Source organism: Thunnus thynnus, chromosome 4 (genome assembly GCF_963924715.1).
Source record: "Thunnus thynnus chromosome 4, fThuThy2.1, whole genome shotgun sequence".
In the NCBI taxonomy this organism is placed as follows: domain Eukaryota; kingdom Metazoa; phylum Chordata; class Actinopteri; order Scombriformes; family Scombridae; genus Thunnus; species Thunnus thynnus.
Genome location: NC_089520.1, coordinates 20,489,083 through 20,510,600, shown reverse-complemented (window position 1 = coordinate 20,510,600; position 21,518 = coordinate 20,489,083). Strand labels below are relative to the sequence as shown.

General features: G+C 40.1%; 1 protein-coding gene across 2 annotated transcripts in view; it reads right to left on the bottom strand.

The window, feature by feature from the left end:
* Positions 1–21,518, bottom strand: part of srgap3 (SLIT-ROBO Rho GTPase activating protein 3) — a 60,506-nt gene that overhangs the window by 19,279 nt on the left and 19,709 nt on the right. For both annotated transcript variants that reach the window (XM_067587400.1, XM_067587401.1), the window contains exons 3-6: positions 15,102–15,264; positions 9,570–9,632; positions 4,115–4,300; positions 2,638–2,766 (exon numbers count right to left, since the gene is read on the bottom strand). In XM_067587400.1, the coding sequence (XP_067443501.1) occupies positions 2,638–2,766; positions 4,115–4,300; positions 9,570–9,632; positions 15,102–15,264 (541 nt within the window). The remainder of the gene's footprint in view (positions 1–2,637; positions 2,767–4,114; positions 4,301–9,569; positions 9,633–15,101; positions 15,265–21,518) is intronic.

The window sequence follows — 21,518 nt, the reverse complement described above, 5'->3', positions numbered from 1 at the left end:
GGTGGTCTGGCCTCAGGGAACAATGTGACAACCAGACCGTTAGCACAGAAAGAAAGGGGAAGTAACAGGCAGACTGGAGGGTGACAGCCTCAGTGATGGAAATCTGACCATAAGGTTTAAAGTTTCTTGATTGCCACCGACAGCCACTTCTTTTCCATCTGCCAAGAAAACGCTGCGACATAGGCCTTGGAAATAAAATATGACTACAGAGAATGAGTCAGCCTTGGTTTTCACTCCCCGACAATCAATGACAAAACAAAATGAATTAACGCAGTATGCTGCAAAGTGAAACACATTGAAAATTGGAATGACATGAGTAATATAATCACTAATTAACACAGTATAGATTATGATAACTATAGCACATTAGTACCACAATCTGAGATCTTCAGATCAGGAAATACTTGCCTGTGTGTGCACTGTGTAAAAGTGGAACTGGAACAAAATAACAAAACAGACAATAATGTGTGCAATAGCATTAACATAGGAAATTATACGCATAAGACAAAAAGAAAAAGGTCTAATCTCCGCAAAGAGGTAACTATTCTGTATGTATACATATTTACAGAATAGATTCAGAATGTTTCAAATGATCTTGTCTAAACTGCCCAACAAAGTCTTCTTCATCTTAATCTTCATCTGTTTGTCTGCAGGGTGACTGGTGGCAGGTCACCCGGGGCTGAGAATCCAGTGCCAACCACATTAACCGCATTCATGCCTGCATACACAGAGCCTCTGCTCACCAGCTGACTCTGACCGACTTCCAACCATTAGCGGTTTGCAAAACAAAGTCATCCTTTTAAATACTGGTCATCAGACTTTCCAGCAGTGCCACTGGTTCACAAACTTAATAACAGTGACTCCATATTTACTTAAACCGTACATAATGTTTGGGTCAAATTTGACCCATTTCGACATTTGAAAGCAATAAAAAAACCCTAAATTACATTTTTGTTTAAGCCCGATATTGTATGACTTTTCCTAAAGTGGCCCAGAATATACAAAAATGGAAATATTTCAAAATTATTTATTTTTGTGCAGCTGGTATATATTTTTGCACATAGAGACACCCTCCCGGGTCAAAGGGGGTCAAATCAAGGTAAAGGGTGGTTATAGGGGAAAACAGTGAAACTATAGATTGGCATGTCTGTGTATTTCTGTGATTGGGACAGTGGGGACAGAGTTCAAGGGGGACCATGACACTGTCAGGAGAACTGCCCGGGTTCCCAACATATTGCTACATTTGCCAGGGTTCCCACCAGACGGGCTCATGTAGACCTTTGAGGTGTTATGGGGGATCTTGAAACAATGAAAGAGTAAAACAGTACATAGGCATCATCATATACGCTGTACATACAGTAGGGACATAGGGCAAACAAGCCTATACAAAGTAACAAATCAAACCCATCAATTCCCAAGCAACCAACATAGTGGTTGCCCGACACAGTCCTCCCTATAGTAGAGGGCAGCTTTCATAGGACTATAAAAAGCACCTGAGCCCCTATTTCACTATTTTGGTGGAGTGATTTGGTGGATCTGTTATTCCAAGAAGAAAAATGAGACAGTGGGTTGAAGAGAGAGTAGGCTATTAAAGAGGGATGACAACACAGAGAAAATGGAGGAAAGGCCCTTGTGACCTCTCTCATGCAAAAGTGACGTCACCTTTCCCACATGCCAGCCGCAGCAGCACAGTAGTCCAAATCTTGCCCTGATCAGTCTGCAGTCCCACAGTTTATTGCCACAAGGTTTGAAATTTGTAAGCCAGTTTGTTGTTTTGTTTTATGACTAATACACTTAATGCAGAGTTAATTGTGTACAATTGACAGAAAAGGAGGGCATGTGGTTTACAGGCAGCGTTGATTGATAGTTTTAATGGTTATAATGAAACCTACCATTCAAAAATGTTGATGCATCCCCGACTTTCAATATAATTCATAGAAATAATTATGACTGTTATGCTTTCCTGTTTTAGATAACATAAAATCATAATATAGTATGATTGTGAATGTATTTTCTCTATAAATGAATAATGTCAGACCTAAAGAAAACACTCTCCCTGCTCTCTGAAACATTAACAAAGGACTAATCATCCTTTTAGTAATGACTGGTGATATATATATACATATATGGGTGCAAAATACATTAGTGCCTCAAAATTCGATAAAGGGACTAATTATAGAGGGATAGCGAAATTCCCAAAAGCTGCATCAACATAAACAAATGAGTGAGGACAAGACCAGGGAAGAGGAGTGTGGGAGACTGAGGAGAAATGATTCTGTTAACACTAATAAATTAAACTGAATTAATTGAACTGAGCCCCTCGAAATTGAAATCATCAGTAATAGTAGCTGCGTGATATTACAGAGCATCTCTAAACTAATTCTCATGTCACCTGCAGTCACTCACCAGCATATCAGTGTTAGTTTTGTTATGTAGAAATAAGTATTGAAAAAACTGATGGCAAATGCGTTTGTTGGGGCCAACAGAGCAGCTTGGAAACAAACAGCTAACAGGCTGCGAGTGAATGAGACGCGGGAACAGATGGTGAGAAAAGCGACAGTGCTGTGGAGTTAAATCAACATCAGATATCCCAGCTGAGAGATGTAAACAAACACATGTGCCTCAACGCATACTTACATCAATCATATCAGAGACGTCATGGATGTAATATTTTGCCACAACTGCATTTGTTGCTGCCAGGTTCAACAAATAGTCATTCCGGGCTTTTGTGCATTTCAGCTTATTCTCTGAGTACTTGGCTTGCCTCTGGGGAGGAGAGAAGAGACAGAGCAGATAAAGGAAAAATCCATCAGTGTGGGAAAATCAAGCAGTAGGGAGGGTTTAAGTGTGTGCTCAGGCAGCCGAAGCTTCGGGACCATCAGACAGGTAAAGATGGCAGGGAAAGTTTGGAGAAACAGACTCCAGAGAAGCTGTCTCTAGATAGTAACATGTTAAGTGGCACAGGCAGGCTTGGATTTAGTTATTATTATGTCTCTCAACGCTAAAGTGGAGGCTGCAGAATGTGGATGCTGGCAAAGAGACACTTAAAGAGGCTCTGGCTTAGTGAGGAGTAGAGTTAAAACACAATTTTTGCATATTTGTAGTCTTAATGTCATCCAGCATTCTGCTGGCCTGTATCACTAGAGTGAATTTAAACAAATACAACTGTGCTTGGCACTAAATTTTATGAGGGAAATAACAGCAATAAATAGCAGTTTCATAAAGTGACATTTCTGCTGAAACACAACATATTGACTTTGCAAATTCCAAACAGTGATACTTTGCTCATTATCTTAATTGTTTGTAAATTTCACCATACGTGGACATTTTATATCCAATTTCACAAAGCCACTGTGATGCAAATTTCAGCAGTAGGTTAGAAGAAAAGAGATTAACTTTTATTCCTCCCTCTTCCTCCTCAAACCTGTTTGCAGGCAGAGTAATGAGACAACTGCAACAGCTTAGAAATGAGGCAGAGCAGGGGAAAAAAAGAATATTCATTGCTACGCTGTGTTATAAATAGTGTTCCCAAGCCAAGCAGCATCTCTGAGGATACCAGCCTGAGGAAGGAGAAACACTGTCGTGCCGACAGTCTTTTGATTTCCTGTACCTGAGAGATAATGGGAGTTTCATTTGCATGAAAAAATTCCAGAAGAAGATCCAGAATAAAAAATGCATGGGTGCATCTGAAGTACATTGTGCTCCAGAGACCACCAGCCCTGAACTGCTGGCAGACTGCTGAGACTACACAAACTAGAAATCTGCATAAGCTGGAAACTGAGTTGGGTTATTGGCCTGAAGTATTGCAGTTTCCTAAGTGTGTATCTGGCTGCGGACCCTCAGTATACTCGTGAGAGTCTGTGACATCTCACTGCTGTCTGTCTGCTGATCTATCCCTCTCTCACCAAGTCAAACAAACAAAATGAGCTGATTTTCCGTCTATAAAACCCGACTCTCCTAACCTCGTCATCACTAAGCTTTGAGGAGGAGCTTCTTAAAGGCATTATACATCCAAATGGTCAACTGATGATTTAGAATTATTAGCAAAAGGACTGAACAGAGCTATGTAATATGTAAACAAACACAACACTATCAACAGCTTAGGCATACTCACCTTCTCTTTCATCTTCTCAATTTTCCTGACCGAGCTGCGTCTCGGTTGGCGGTCCTCGTGCCGCAGGAGGTTAACGTTGAGATCTCCCGACTTGCTGAACTGCTTCTCCTCCTGTTTCTCAGCATCCTTCAGCTTGCTCTCTGCACTGATGCTCTCAGTGTGGTACATGTGGTATGTTTTCATCACCTGCCGAAGGAACATGGAAGAAATCCAAACAGATTGACTCAGCTTATTACATTTTACAGTTTAAGTTAAGAGGTAACCAGTCAGGATATCACAGTTTCATCAGGCACCAGTTGCTTAGTGTGTCACATACTGACATGAAACATTTATCATCAGTGCTGATACTGCCAACAACAAGGAAACAATAAGCAAAGATCATATCTTCCAAAGTCTTGAATGTCCTTCCCTTCCAAAATCTGGTTTGATCTTTGCTTTTTCATGGTGGCCTGGTGGATCAATTTGGGCATCAATACAGCTGAAACACAGATGTCACTACACATGGAATGTGTTAAGTGAATCCAGAGGCCCAAGGTTGTGTATGGTTTAGTCAAATTTCCAACTCACCCTATCATCCCCCTTCTCACTGCGGCTTTCTTCTCCATGATTTCTACAGTAAACTCTTCATCACCTCAGGCTTGTTCACTTTCAGCTCTTTTGTGCAGCGTCATTCTGCCTTCTCCACAGTTACTTCCTCACTTTGATCTCTGCTTAGATGCTCATACTTTGACACTCAGACATCCCCTCATCTACTCCAACATGGTGATGACAAGACTGTAGTGACAGAAAACCTAGAAAACCCTCATTAGGCACGACAGAAGCATCCTGCATCTTTCTTAACTCGTCCCAGATGCTCATTGAGAGAGTTTCTCCCCTTGGAAGTCCATTTGTAAAGGAGCGTCCAGATGTGAGCTGCGTCTTCAAACGTCTTGCATTTTTGGAGCCCTGAGAGTATTCAGAAACGTCGACCAACAACTCAGGATGTTAGACAGTTAACGTAAACAGTAATTTATTTGTTTCCTTCTCCAGGTTTCCTGTGATCAAGTAAGTTATACTCACATGGTGCTGCACTTAAACAGTGGGGTTCCTTTTATCTCTATGAGAGCTACTCATCAAAATCACATGTTTGCCGTGGGGTCACTTGCAACTATAATCTTTCACTGACCTCCAACCCTGTGATAGTAATATTTACCAGTACTGCCACTTTAAAAGCCTCTATCTGTGCTGGAATAAACACTTCAGATGGTGCAGAAACTGTTAACAAAAGTGACAAAGAGCTGGAAGGCAAACACCTGAAAGTAAAATATATAGAATGAAAGACGCTTGTCTATTTTCAGAGTGACATCGATGAAAAAAAACTAGGCTAACATTCCTCCCCAGGCTGTCAAACCATTTATTTCAAATTCCTCTGAAAACATGCCTGATTTCCAGCCAACTTTTAACTATCTAACTACAGGACCCGCAGCTAAAGACACAAAGTAATTTGCAGGAAGACTGAGCTTCAGCTGTGTCTACAGGAGGTGTGTGTATAGTTGAGTCTTCTGACTACAGCCAGGGGCTATTTAACTCCTAAGCAGACTCTCTGAGCTGGTGCGAGAAAGCCAGCAGTGAAAGAAAGGCTGGAGTTTTTTCATAATAAATTCAAAGCCAGATGTAGATTCTATTCAACATAAATCTAAATATTCTCGGGGTGTCCTTGTGGCTTATAGGGGTTTAAAGCACTGACCATGATATCTATGTCCCTGGTTAGACTCTGGCTGTAGACCACTGTTGAGCATCATCCCTTCTCTTTCTATCTATAAAAAATAAAAATAAAAAGTAAAAATCTGCTATTAAGTCTAAAAGGTGCTTATAGCAATATTATAGTAAAATATAACTTGGGCAAAAATCTAACCAAAACAAAATTTAAACAAATTTGCTTTTTGACACAGTCAGATGGAACAACTCACTTTCAAGAAAGTCCTGATAAGACAGTTTATGTTTAGAAATTAATCCATTGTTAGGATTGTGAATAAGGAAAAATATGAAAACATGAGGTACAAAACAACTCTCTCAAAACACAATATCAAAAAACATTATACAATTAAAATTATTATGACACTAGATCATATTATTATAAGATTATCAATATTTTTTGAGCAGGCTAAGTTAGTCCAACCATATATTTTTACATTCATTTTGTTGTGATATTGTGATGAATGAATGACTACACATGAATGAATGAATCAATGCATGAATGAAAGCTACACCAGCACTCTGAATCTGTGTTGCTGTTAACAAGAGAATAACAGTGTATGAGGCTGAAGAACAGACATCAGACACAAGGTGGTAGATCAGAAAGATAAGATAAGCTCAAGCTTTATTGATCCCTGTGGGGATATTAAGTCTGTGTAGCAGGAAATTAACACAGGTTGAAGCAAAGAACACTGAGTCTCACAGAACAGTGTTGCTGGTCAGTGACTGATTCCTCACACATTCAGGCCTTTGCTCACTTTTCTCATTTAAGGTTCGGTACTAACAACAAGCCACAAGACAACAGCATCTTCGCTCTCAGTAATACATCTGCTGCAGTGTCATACTTTAAACAATATTTGAACAATAGCTTTAGCTCACAGTCTTACATCTCTCCCTTACCTCCCACTGTGCAGCCAGGGATCCAAATGGGATTTCACAGTTTTCCTTCAGCAAAATTTGTTTTGTTGGCAGCCAATGAAAAATGTTAGAAAATACCACTAGGCAATTACCATGTGGCCATGGTATTGATTTAGCTATTTCTGTACAATAAAATACTAACAGGGGTGCAGTCATAAAAAACAATACTTTGTTTCCTTACTGCTGCCCGCGGGGCATCTAGAGGAGAACTCAGATCGGTCAGTCACTCGTGAAATACTTGAAATCTCTATGTCTGCCAGTGCACTGCCTGGGAAAATCATTTCCTACAAATGATGTCAACTATGTACAGCCCTTAATTTCAATTCATTTCAAAGATCTTCACAATAAAAGAATTTACAATAAATAAAAAAGGCCATTCAAGAAAACAACAGGAAGACCTTTTAAACATGTGAGGAGGTACAAAAGCAGGGATCCCCCTTCAAATATGGACAAAAATCAAATGGAAGGTTAAACCAAGAGAATAAAAATTACATGTGAAAATGTATGTGGCTTCATTGACTAGCATGAAATTATAAATAGAGGAATGTGTGTTATCGCAGCAATGAATTTTCCACCTTAGCTGTGAAGCTTCACACACCTCCCACAATCTTTTTCTCATATTCAGAAAGAGCCGGGCTATACGTCAACATTTTAATCTTCAGTCGGATCACAGCTGAGGCCAAGTAGAGCATGAGAAAAGACTATCTGAGAATTTTATCATCACACAACATTGTATTCAGCTTGTGAGGGGAAAAATTAGTGAACTTATCGTTCATCACTCTAAATCCAGCAAGAATTGGGTAATGATCAGTTTCCCAGTGTTTCAGACCTCCATCATGAACCTGAAATACACTCTGATAGTGGCTGGAAGGCACAAGCTGCTGTAGAGGGAAAATAGTTGCATTTTCATATAAACATAAAGATGGAAAAGAGTTTTGTATAGCAGTCTTAGTCAAATCTGAAGCGTTTGACCAACAGCATTTGTCACAGTACCTTTAAAATGCATTTGAATGTAATTAACCTACAAGCACTTTTCATTATCTCATGTGCCCCACAACACTGATCTGCTGCAGCATCCAAATGTACAGATGGCACTATCAGGGAGACTTGCCAGCAGTGCCCTTTGGTAGTTTGACTCTCATCACATTGCTCAAATGAATAAGTCATATAAGGCAGCTCTGCCATCTCCTCTGTTGCACTTCAGGGGGTAGAAGATTGCTGAAGTTGCCTGGAGCTCATCCAGTTTTGGGCACTAAGCCTCCCTCAATAAGAGCTCATCTTTGAAACAGTGAAAGACCAGCACAGTATGCCCACATCCCTGACATACGTTTATTTATCTGCAGAGTTTCCTGCAGATAATCTCATTATTTACAATTCAGTTACTGAGTTTTTACCAATTATTGTACAGCAGATACAGTACAACTGTAAATAGTTGGAGAAATAGGTCTAGAAAAAAATCTACAGCTACAGCAATGTTAATTACAAACATTTATCATAACAAATGTTAAGATTATTGCTTATGTTTTCTGACAGTGTTATAACAACACAGTCTGATATACTGACAGCCCATTCAAAAATATAAATGAATGTCAAAAAATGTGGGCTTGGAGGACATGCTGCCTTCATTAATACTGCCCTCTAATCATGTTTTATTTTTCAAAAGTCAGTTGACAGTTTTATAATATAGAATACAAAAACACAATGAAATATTAATTATATTATAATATTTATTATGTGATTATTATTTTTTTGCTAAAGCTGCCCCAATTTGGCTATAAAGTACAAGAGGAAACATGCATCCATACACCCATTCACCACCTTTTTATATTAAAACATATGGGGAGCAGCTGCAGGTTGCTCAAGAGGAGGTCGCTATGAAAAAGAAGGAGAAAAAAAAAGCAATTTGGGCTGTGAAAAAGCTGAGAAAAAAGATCCGCTTTTTAGAGAAGCAAGTGATGTGAACTGCTTTCCTTCTCAGGCGGCAAATCAAAAGGAAGAAGAAGGCCGTTTCGCACAGCAACAATGATGGAGAAAATATCACAGAGAAACTGGTCATGAGAGTAACTGACTATCCATAGCAAAGCCGAGTGGTGGCATCAGAAACAACAAAGCAGCTGAGCTGGAACAGATGACCTAAAATGAATGAGTAAGTCCATTGTTATGGAAACAAGATGCACATTATGCAATCTGCTTATTATTTCCCCTAAAAAGCTCTCTAGCTGCATTTTGCAGATACAAACAAAATTATGCAAACACTGTCTAAAAAATGCTGCGGTCAAGTGTTAAAGGCAAGCAATCAGGTCTTTCACAGGCCTCCACAGACACAACCAATGATGTGAACCCTGAGAGGGACCGCTGCTACCAGATGTGAATGTCACATGAGCCCAGAATGCGTTTCACTTAGAGAGAAATGTCATACTTTCATGACTAACAACTGTCCGACTCTCTCCCTCACTTATCCTCACTATCATCATCCTCATCTTCAAAAGGTGTACAATAAATAAAAAGTTTTGACGGAGAAATTAATTAAATAATTCTCTTTGATACACAGCCTGCATGGTCACAACATGTATTTGCTTTTTCTTGGTGTGTACAAAGTCTATTTTTTTGCAAAAGAAATTAGACTTTCATCCAAAGAGTAAAACAATAAACAGCCAAAGTGAAAGCATTCAAGAAGGAATAAAAGAGAAAACATGAAAGAAAATGTCAGGAAGACAGAGAGAGGAAACAGAACTTTGGATGAGCTCAGTGGTAAGAGGAGGTGGGAGGGATCGATCTGTAGGAGGCACAGTGTATTACTTACAGTATAGAGTTCATTTGTCACCTTCACCAGCTCCTCGTGCATCTGGATCCCGATGTCCTTGCTCTGAAACACAACAAGCAGAGAGAACAAGGGTGAGAGAACAAATCATGTTTAAGCCTTCAGCTGTGACCTATTGGAGCAAACTACGCTGACACCATGACTTTGTGAGTCCGGCAACTATTGGATGGATTGGCACTGAATTTGGTGCAGATATTTTAGGACATGAGAGGATGATCTGGTGATCTCCTGAGTTACCATTTGCACCCACCTACCCAGAGGTCAGCATTTCCACTTGTCCACACTTCAAGTTCATTAAAAGGTGACTGAAAATGAAGTAAAATAAAATGTAGCCCTTTGTCCTAGTGACACTTTCAGGCCAAATTTTTTGTTGTATCTCCATGTTTTATCTGCATTACAACCTCACAGGGATATTAGTACTGCAGCTATAAACTTCTAATCTTGTTGTAACAGAAGAAACAACAACAATCCCAACACAGAAAACAATAGAAAAGTCTGCATGAACAAAGATTGGACTGGGGGGAAGAAAAATCCCGACTTAACATGATGTCATATTTTGTTTTATTTGTACTTAATGTTCCGCTGTTTTATGTCAGATTAATTGAATTCTCAAAAGTTTGAAAATCTACAATCCAAAGCGTCGCTGCTCCCCCTTCCCTCTGTCTCAACAGTTCTTTCTTTCCAGCCAAACATGAAACAGCTTGCATGAGGAAATGAATGAAACTATGGGAGGACAATAAATTCAAAAACTAATCTCGTGCCTATTTGCACAGGGATTAAAGCAAGAAAAGATATGTGAGCCTGAAAAGTTGTCCAGCAGGAAATGTATACAATGTATTGCATTAAGTATTATATTAATTTAAAACTGAAATCAGGCATGGTGCATGAGAACTTTAAGCACTGTTTGCATAATCACAATAACATACCGATTTAGACAGTCCTTTTTAGCAGACCTATTGTACATCTCTACTTGTTATTGAATAGCAAAAACACGTAACTACGTGCCTTTCATTTCCTGTGGTTATTGCATGCTACAGTACAATACACTTGATATTTAGACTCTGTTAGTTTCACGCACTTAGTTTCACCCTTTAGCTATGTGTGAGTGTTTGTGTTTGTACATTTGTGAAGAGAGACTGTGCGCAAGTGTGCACGTGTGAGATGCATGAAGGGGTCAAGACGATGTGTGACATCCTCTGACAAAACACTGCCTATTGATGTTTCACTGTGCTCTACAGGCATAAATAAAAATCAATAATGTATCAAGAGGAACAAGTCCAATTTCCATTTTCATATCTCATCTTAATAGCGGAAAGATTGCTCGAGCCATCATTTCTCTCTGCCACCAATTTCATTTGGGTGCATTGTGTTTTGCTTGGAATAACACTGAAGAAACTCCCACAAATACACCTCATGAAGCAGCACAGTTAATCCTTCTTGCAGCTTTTTTAAGGCAAATGTACCTTGACTCTTTCACCGTCATCATACTTCACAGCAAGCCTTGAAATCCAAAACATGAGACACACATGGGCTGGAAGGGAAAATGCAGTAACTGACGGAGTGAATGTAATAACATCTGTTTTCATGTGAGAGAGGAATAAAGCCTTTATTTGAAAATGCACCAAAAGCATGTCTCAGTGTGACGGTCTGACACATTCAAAAAAACAGAAGTAACACCCCCTCTAACTTCACAAAGCTATAGGAAGTCGTTATGTTTGAGAGGGGTGATGCAAAACCATCCTCAGTTCAATCGCAAACAGGAAACTGTTTGAACTACCAGCCAGTTTGATTATAATAAGTTTGTCATTACATTAATATTTCCCAACATTACTAGCCAGTATTTAATGCTACCATGTAGCAGTGTTAGCAGTTTTAGTTTGTCCTGACCAACAGTCCACAACCCAAAGATATTCAGTTTACTGTCACAGTGGACTAAAAAAACAGAAAATATTCACATTTGACAAGCTGGAACCAGAGAATTTGAAATTTTCTTCTTAACATCAATATGTCCCTCCAGGTACTGTAGCAGCCCAGTTTAATGCTACCATCATGTTATCTGTATATATATTGAGACAAATTTGGACAAGATACTTGATTTTCTATGATTCTATGATGTTGTCAGAGACCAAAAAAAGTTTGCGGGAGCCAAAGTGCAACCCTGAGACATCTGATAATTACTGCCGTGTGTGCCGATACTGCAAGTAATTGCCGAAAAAAATCTGGTGGCTAAACTACAATCTCTCACAAAGTCTGGTTGCTGTGATGAATGAGAGCATGTAATGTGAAACACACTGCATTTTGGCATGGTGGACAATGGCCTCGTGATGTAAAAACTGATTTATGGGAAATAAAAATGAACATCTGCTGGAGAAGACAGTCAAATGTTTAGTTAAAGCTCTGTAAAAAGGATAGTAAGTAAGAGAAACTAATAAAATGTTTTTTTTTTCTTTGCCAAGCTAATGTTTATGAAGTCAAAAATGAACTTTCACACTTGGCTCTGCTAAAACTAAAACATGTCCAACATTCAAACATATTCCAGATTTCAAAGGTTTTTGCAGATGACAAACTGAAAGGAAAAACTGTTAAAGGTGTTCAGATGAATTACAATATATCCACGTTCAAATGAGTGAAACAATGAGACTTGTCTGTTGGAGATGGATGCACAGAGCTAATGAGCTGAGCTACATGTGGGGTGTTAGGCTGCAGCTAACAATATCTGTAAGCTGCATGCTAAAGTGAGCAATGTGTGACATTCAAATATGATAATATAATTAAAAATGGGGGGGGGGGGATTTTGCAAAAACCCCCGGAGCTCAAGCTTTCTTAGAAACTGTCACATTAGTGTCGACATCTGACTCATTTCTATTGGTGCAAACAGAACGCTGCAACTCAACAAGATATATAGTGGTACTTTCACCTATGAATCACTATGAGAAGTATTGTTTTCTGTCAGATTTTGCAATATATGTACTTGCACATACACACACACACACACACACACAAAAACATACAAATCCACTCAAACCACACCTTACCACTGTTCAGAGGGATTCAGATGAAAGTTAACGTGTTTATCCACACCCTGCTCTGCTAAAATAACTGTGCTTGAAAAAACTTGTTAACGGTGAGTCAGAGACTAAACTAATCATCAAAGAGGGAAAAACTCATAAAACAAATTCTTGCTCCGACAGTTCTTTTCTAAATTAGATTATTAATTCTGCCCAAAAGAAGAATAACACAGTAACCTCAGTAGTACAGAGGGGATTTGCTATTTTTGCATTGTTTTTATCTGGAGTGCAGGTATTAAGTCCAACTCAAACAAACATCGGACTGGATGTGATAAATGGGGAAAATCCTTTGAGGGCTCCAGCAGCTGGTGAATGGCATCTGTATGCATCGGTGGCTCTGAAGTGAGACAGACTGCAGCATGTACTGCAGAGGCTCAGGGGGAGCAAGGAGGGTTCAACCAGGGAGTGAACAAATGTGATGCAACGCTCTGAAAGAGATGTGGCATGTCGGCCCTTATAGTAATGCCAGCGAATATACATTGTATGCATATTGATTGTTATTGGGCAGAAAGAAGGGAAATTCTGCCTTCTGCACATTCACATTTGCCACACCTACTGTAATTGTATTAGTTTCCTTGTTATTACTGTGTTTATTAGGAACACAGTCTTGTAACACTGAACCTTTCTACTGAGATATGACCTTCACACCACACCAGTAAAATATGGAAGCTGGGGTGTTTCCTGATAATATCTGGTTCAAAGCTGGTCCTAATTTAGGTTTAACCACCATAAGATAATTAACATGGTATGAGATGATAAATAAAATATATTGTTAACACTGTAAGTCACAGCTGTGCTACTGCAGTTGTTCATATATTAAACAACAAAGCCCTTGATTTTTTTTTTTTTACCAGCTCTCTTTTTGTCCTTGATTATGTTGCCATGTCAATCATCCAAAACTCTTTTTTCATTTCAGTTCCACATTTTTTAACATTTTTCTTCAGAGCTTAATGACACTATTTTTGATACATTATTTATCGCCCTCCAATATGTCTGCCAGCTAGCAGCCAGCAGAGCCATCCATTCATACTCTCAAATGTAGAAAAAGTTACCTGAAGCCACATGGCTCAAAAAGGATGGCACAGTCCTGGCACAGTCTCTGACACACACAGGCATCCACATAAGTACACAAACACAGACACATGCACATGTTCACACACACGCGGTAATATCTGAATGGAGCTTCGTAGGCAGAATGGAGCTCACCTACAGGAAGGCCTGCAAGGTGAAAACAGGGTTCTGATGTTTGGATAAGGCCTCAGTCATCTCTGCTATGTGCTGACAGAGAGCCAAATGTTTCTCACAGTAGTCGGGGCTGCAGAGTATTTGGTGAGAGAGGTCTCAGTTCCACATTTCCCCATGCTACTTCTACTGCTCTGCAGGCCAGACAGATCTCATACACCTTCTAGTAACTCCATGTGTGCTGAAACAAAGCTTGTAAGTACTGCAGTTCTGTTGGCTACCATTAGTCTGCTTAGCTTGCGAGGATTCGTGAGATCACAACATCAAGAGATTGTGCGAGAATCCATCTTGTCAGGCTTCAAGTTGTGCGCTTGTGTCCGAACCACCGGTGGTTCAGACCAATCAGCGTCCTATGAGGGTTCTCGCATGATCTCGTAATCTCGTGAAAAGGTAAGACGGCGATGGACAGTGACAGACAGATGGTTCAGCCAATCACCTGCTGAGTATTTTTTTGAAAGTGCTTGCCCTTTTCCAAACAGTTTCCAAGGACGACTTCTCAGATGGTTCTGTGTAACAAACCATCTGGCGCATCAGGTTATTAGTCTGCATAGCAAAGCCAGACTGAAGCCAACATTTAGAGTAATGGCTTTCATTCCCACAGCTAATGGTAAGCTTGACAGTTTTACATTAAAGGGATACGTAGATATGGAGTCTACACATGTAGCCCCCGAAGCTTCGTCATAGGCTATGCTGCACACTGCCTCAAAAATACAACGAGATGTTGCAACAGCAGTAGCTACAGAGATACCACATGGGGACCACAAGAACTGTGATTGGCTGCTTGTGCTTTCTCCTACAAGTTTTTAATGTACAGTACCAGTCAAAAGTTTGGACACACCTTCATATTCCCTTGAACGAGAAAGTGTGTCTAAACTTTTGACTGGTATTGTAGGTGGAGATTGTTGTACTTCTGTAAATCTAACAAAGCCCTCCCGACTGCAAACCTTCAGCTCACCATGAACACCACGTTCTATCACGGTGAATGAAGGAGTGTAAACACGGTGACTGCACAGGAGTAGTCTACTATTCAGTAATGAAACAAGGCGAATCATAAGTTACCTGGATGTAAGTATGTGCGTGGCCCACCATCACAAAGTAAAGGTATACAATCAAATTATGATATGGCCTGATAATGTACAATACATCCATCTGGGACAAAAATAGTAGTAGTGAACAAAGAGGGAGGAACGGTGGTCCCACTGACCTTCTTGAACAGGCGGATGACATCCTCGCAGATCTGGGCCAAGCGGACAATCACATTGTTGGTATAGATGTCACTGAGGGTGGCATGGTCACGGCTCTCCCGCCTCGTCTGGTTCAGCACCAGGTACCAGCAGTTTACTGAGGACAGCAGGTGCTGGTCTTTCCTGGAAAACAAGAGCAATACAGGATTGTTAGAATGTCTCTCAGAATAAATCCAAATCTGGATAGTGTAGCTATCTGGCAATGTGTTTTTCATTCTTTATATTTGTTTAAAATTTTCAGTTTTATCAAGTGTAATCTCAAGTAAAAAAAAATATGCTAAATGGTTTCTTATCCAGTAACTTAATGATTACTGTAAAGAATATCAACAATACTGCAGAGTACAAGTCTCGTATTGACTTTTTTGCTGGCTAAAGACAGCACTGTGGTATTTTAGAGGCAGTAATAATGTTGTCTGACTAATGATGAAGGCATCCGCAGTTAACAATAAAAGTTAACACCACAGCAACAGACACAATCCTGGGTTTTAGTAAAAGAAGACAACCTGTTGTGGTATAAAATACCAGTGTTTCTTCCTCCTTTCTTTCATCCCCATTCATCATTTTCTCTCTGCCATCCACCATACTCCAAATAATGCTATGGTCTGGTAGGGCATCAACTGGTTAAATTTATAATGCTAGTGACCATAATGATCCAGAGAGTCATGGGCCCTGATTGCTGCATAATCAGTTTAAACTGTCTCTGCCTCGGGTGCTTTCAAATAGAAAGACTAAGGCACATAGACACAGAACGAGACAGACACACACACACACACACACAATCCCTTCAAACCCATACCCTTGTCTGGATCCTATCGGTGCATTAATCAATCAACCAACTCCGAGGAAGAGACAAAGAGAGAGAAAGAGAGAGAAGGAAATGAGAGCAAAGGAGGGAGAGAGCGGGGTGGGGGATAGGGTTTCACTGTGGAGCAGAAAAAATTGATGAGCAGCACCAACATCAAAGAACCCCCTTCAGAGAGCCTCCATAATGCTAATCACATCTAATGAAGTTGATATCTAGCTACTCCAGAGTGCTTTCCCCATTATTACTTTACTTAACTCTGCCCCGAATTGCACTTACATCAGGCTGATGGGATACAAACACCAGCACATCATTCTCACAACGTCAGTACAGGGCAGAAGACTGGTTGGCATGTGTAGTAAAAGTAATCTATCCATTTATTATTGGGCCTGCTTCCTCAAAGTGAGATTAAGAATGGTGTCGTGAGATCCACTTTGTCTGAAAAAGCGAGTCAATTAATTTGGTAATTTTAAAGAGTTGAGAAATCCGCCCATCAATCAACGCCACATTTCAGTCCTGCAATCTTGAAGTAATAATGAAATGATTAAACTAAATTTTCTGTATCAAAATAAGATGAGCAAATCTGACAGACTTTGCAAAGGATGGGTAGGATTTAGGCTTCCTAACAATAGAAGACCTAATGTAGACCATGTTCTGCTTCACTCCTCTGGGATGGCCTATTTCTACTGTCTCACCATCCCTCATTTTGCACCAGTTCTGCTTGACCGACCTATCTGCCTGTAAGGGATGCAGCTCCTCGGTGTATAATTGCTGTTTGTGGTTGAGAGGTTTGGGGAACATGCACTTCTGCTCTCTGCTAATCCCTAAAAGTGGTCAGAGATGCTTCATCATATCCCTGAGCACAACCAAGCTCCCATTTTCCTACCTTTTTATCCTCCTCAGCTTCCCACTCCAACACTGCTCACTGTGCTCTATTCACAGAGGTGAATCCTTGATCAAACTTGCTGTGGACCTGCAGTCCTCAATAAAATACTGCTGGTAAATCTTTAGTCACTTTTTTCCTATAGATTATTAGGTGTTTCCCTTGACTGGAGTACCAAGTTATTTGCTTTTCATGTCACATTGACAATATCAGTAACCTACAATTTTTGGAATTTATACTGTAGGTATTTTCATTATTGATTAATCTATCCATTATTTTTATGATTAATCAATAGTCATTTGGTCTATAAAATGTCAGAAAATGGTGAAAAATGTTGATCACTGTTTCCAAAAGATCAAAGTGACCAATGATTAGAAAAGCAGCAAATCCTTTCATTGAGAAGCTGAAACCAGAGAATATTTGGCAAAAGGATTAACTGATTATTTAAAAAGTTGGCAATTAATTTTCAAATCAATTAATCAACTAATCATTGCAGCTGTGTACACAAATAACAAATCATGTTCATAATTCACCAAACAAGACTAAGAGTCTACAACCATGCTAGCGGCTCTTTTAGGCACAGCAGTGCTTTGCTAATGTCAGCATGCTAACATGCTCACAATGACAATGTTAACATGCTGATTTATAGCAGGTATAATGTTTATCATGTTCACCATCTTAGTTTAACATGTTAGCATTGCACTAAATACAGCTGACTTTGATGGGAATATATGGCAATGCAAAATTTTTACCTCTAAACCACAATTGCCAACCTCATGGTGGTGCAAGAGGAAAAGTCAGTGGACAACTACAGTCATTAGGATTTATTGTCAACCTGTACAAAATGTCATGGCAGTCCATCCAATAAATGTTGAGATATTTCAGTCTGGACCAAAGTGGTTGACCAACACTACCATCCCTAGAGCCCTGCTGCTAACATGGCAAAAAACACACTGCACAGGACTTATTTCCAGAGGTATCACTGCCTATTCTTACATCAACTTTGACAGTTTAAAGCATAAAAATGTACAAGGGTGATCTTGATTTGATTTTGAGAACAACCAAAATGTCTTAAAGTGGCCAGGTACAGATTGGTAATGCTGAGGGTTAAAGCCATGCAGAGAGACAGAGACAAAGGACACAAGATTTCTTTTTCCCCAGTCGCTGTCCTCGTTTCACAGGAATTAGGAGCAGAAGGTCGCTAATTAGGCCTGTGTACCAACCACATCTCTGGGAGCTGAGTATTTTAACACAGTAATAAATGTAGCTCCTCGACTTGTTTTATGTGTGAGACACTAGCTTTTCTATACTGGCTCTTCATGAACTAGATCTATATATCACAGAGGACCGAATTCTGCACACAGACTTTTACACACCTCCATTTCTACTCTGTACACACTTCTCTTTGCTGGTCTCCCATAAAAAGCTGAGTATCAGTCAAGAGCATGCAGGTCAATTAATCTAGAGGGCTTCAAAAGGGTTTTTGGTTTTGGATGGCTCCTTGCCCTCGGTATTTATACACAGGATATCATTAACATGCAGAAGGCAAACGATGAGTCTCTAGAGAAGTGAGAAGGAAGAGGCGGAGGAGGAGAGACGAGTGCAGCTTTCTGGCATCCTATTACATCTGTCTCATCCTGCAAAGCACTGCCTGACTGTCTCCATGGTTTCCACAATTTCTGCTCTCTCTCGCTGTCTCCGTGAGGAAGAGACATGGAGTTTAATCTGTGAATGCATGGGAGAGTGTGAAGAAGATGAGACACAGAGACAGGGGAAGTGAATAGGGAAACAAAGAAGAGTGTATGGTCAGAGAAGATCGCGATAATCCTTTGATTCAAGGATGAACTGATGAACTGCAAGCTACCTCCATAATGTGCATACCCTGAACAAGTAAGCTTTGTATAGAACAGTGCCCGTGCTTTAGTCATGGTTGCACTGAATGCCACCATCTAATCACCCAGAGTCTATACGATGTGTCTGAGCCAGGATTTCCAGAAGGAAGTGTGCATTTATCAATCCAAGACTCAGCTCTGTGAAGGCCTTTAATCCCCTCCACACTGGCTGTCTGCTGCTTATCAATGAAACAGCCGAAAGAAAGAAGGAGCCAAACACAGTTTCAAAAGACAAGGGGCACGTGGGCACATGCCGCTAGCTTTTCTATTCAAATTCCCCTTGCCCTCATTTTCAAGCAGGGCATCAATATGCCACATTGCTGATTTGCACATCATTTAGCAGGTTTTTTTTTTTGTGAGGAGACACACTGCCAACATTTGATAATGTACAGCTGCACAGACGCAGGGGCCAGAGCAGAGCAGAGATCTGCAAGATCTGTAAAACAAACTGCAAACCAGCTAAAGTATTGATGTTGCACACGCTGACTTCCACCAGCTGGACTTGTCATTTTGACAAGAGCAGTGTATTGATAGTGTACTGCTGTGTTCAAACAACCCAAGCCTAGAGATATAATTTAACCTTTGACCCTTTGCCCCTCAGACCACCAGAGAGCAGCCATGGTTCAACAACATGGTAACACTAAATGGGACTTAAGCCATAGATGCACTTTGGTGCCAGTACCCAAAGGACACAAAGCACCAGTAAAGCATCTGGTACTATCCTACAGTTGCAGACATCATTGCTCATAATTGTATCATAACTAAAGCATGCGTCACCGTTTTTAAATGTGTTCTGGACACAGACTGCATCCCATTTAATGTTTAATGTTGGGAGATGTATTTATAAAAGAAACTTGCTGGATATCCACTGATACATTTTCAAAGCTGTGCCCTGCTGACCATGGAATTAACAGAGACATCAATTGGATTTGAGCAAAGGCAACTTCAAAACTGAAAAAGCTCACATATACAAAGATCTGGCATTCTAAAGATACCAAACACTTTTTCTCCCAGCTCTTGCCAAACCAGTCACTTGGATATTATACACACAAAGAGATTAGCATACACACACACACACACACACACACACACACATATCTGGACACCACTGCAAGCCCTGTCTTATCTCTTCCAGACAGGTTATTCTCTGTATCAATATTGCATGAATTGCCTTCTAATGGTGCTATGTTACATCTATATCTGTCTGTATGACAGACGATACCAAGCCAATCTAATTTGATGAGGTACATCATAAATCCCATTCATCAGTCCCATTCCCATTCTAGCCTTTGGGGTACATTTACATTTGTTTGAATGTTTGTCCCTTTTCAAATAAAATAAATTGAAATTCATCATACACCCTGAAACGTCTGCTCCATAATTAAAATCAATTTAGCTGTTGTCTCTTAGGATCTGTGAACCAGTAGGAGAAAGGAAACGTTGCACTATCTGGCATAGCAACTGCAGTATAGAGCAGCTAAGTAACCCTTCAGTGTTTCTTTTCACTGTGGCAAATGAGGTAAACTGGAGGAGCAAAATGATCCGTGGTTGGGTTGCTGCGGTGTAGCTGTAGCTGCAGTAGCTGTAAATCACAGTGGCATTCAGCTTGCTAATGAATCTGCATTGGAAGGGTTCAGCCAACAGACTGTAGGCTGTGATCCAACACATATGGAAGTCTGTCCCGGTCAGGATGACTCTGTTTTACTGCTCTGTTTTGATGTCCTTCAAAAACATAAAGGTGTATGCTCAATATACGCGCCTGCTTTTGAAGTATTCCTCTCGAGTACAACACAGACTTTAATGAGATTTTACTGAGACTTATGCAGATTTGTCATAACAGATAAAACACCAAGTCAAAGAGCAAAGACAAAACCAAAAGCAACTAATTATGTACACAGAATACAGAGTTCTATCAGGCTGTTTTTTCTGTTTTCTGTGTTTTTGATGGTGCATGGTTGGGCTTTATGCCCACAAAGTGCATTTATTGGACAAGCAGTGTTTTTCTTGCCTAGGCCAATTTGGTGTTTTGGTGGCTCATCATGAACTTAACCTCACTAAAGTGGGAGGAAAGGCACAGTAAAGGGTGTGTCACAGCTGATTACCAGGATTTGTGGTTGCCCGCCTGTTCAGACCAGGAGTGCATGGCATGAGGTGCAATCATGTTATGAGCCTTTTTGTGGCTTCACCAAAAGCTTACAAACTCCACTTTGGGTAATATATTGGTCAGTTTAAATTTGATATACCCTGTACCTCTAACAGAGGCACCTCTTTACAGTGTTCATTATAATACATACATAGATGTGTGTGGTGTGAAAGCCATGTCAGACTTTCAGTATGTAACACACGAGTAGTAGCCTCCCACCCACATTTCCTTTGTGGTCTGTCATTGCATCAGTTCGCCTCTTTAGTTCATGCTGTTATTGAATAGTTCATGTTCTCTGAATGAATGGACTGGAGAGCATTAAGGGCACTGCATAAAAAAAGTTTTTGCATTAAAAATGTCATATCTTGTTGTCAAATTTGACACCACTTTACTGTATATTTATGTGTGTGTGTGTGTGTGTGTGTGTGTGTGTGTGTGTGTGTGGCCACTGTCAAGATGCTGCACTGGGACTCTTGTTGGCCCTCTGGCTGTTAAGTCCACCAAGATCTTGGCAGTGTAAAATGTAACATCATTAGAACATGTGTCTGAGGATTAGCTGTTTTTTCTAACACCTGTCTATCGCCATGTGGATAAGATCAACTGTACAGTGCAAAGGTTAAGCCGCCGTGTTGCAGCAGAGTTCTGTCTACTGTCAGC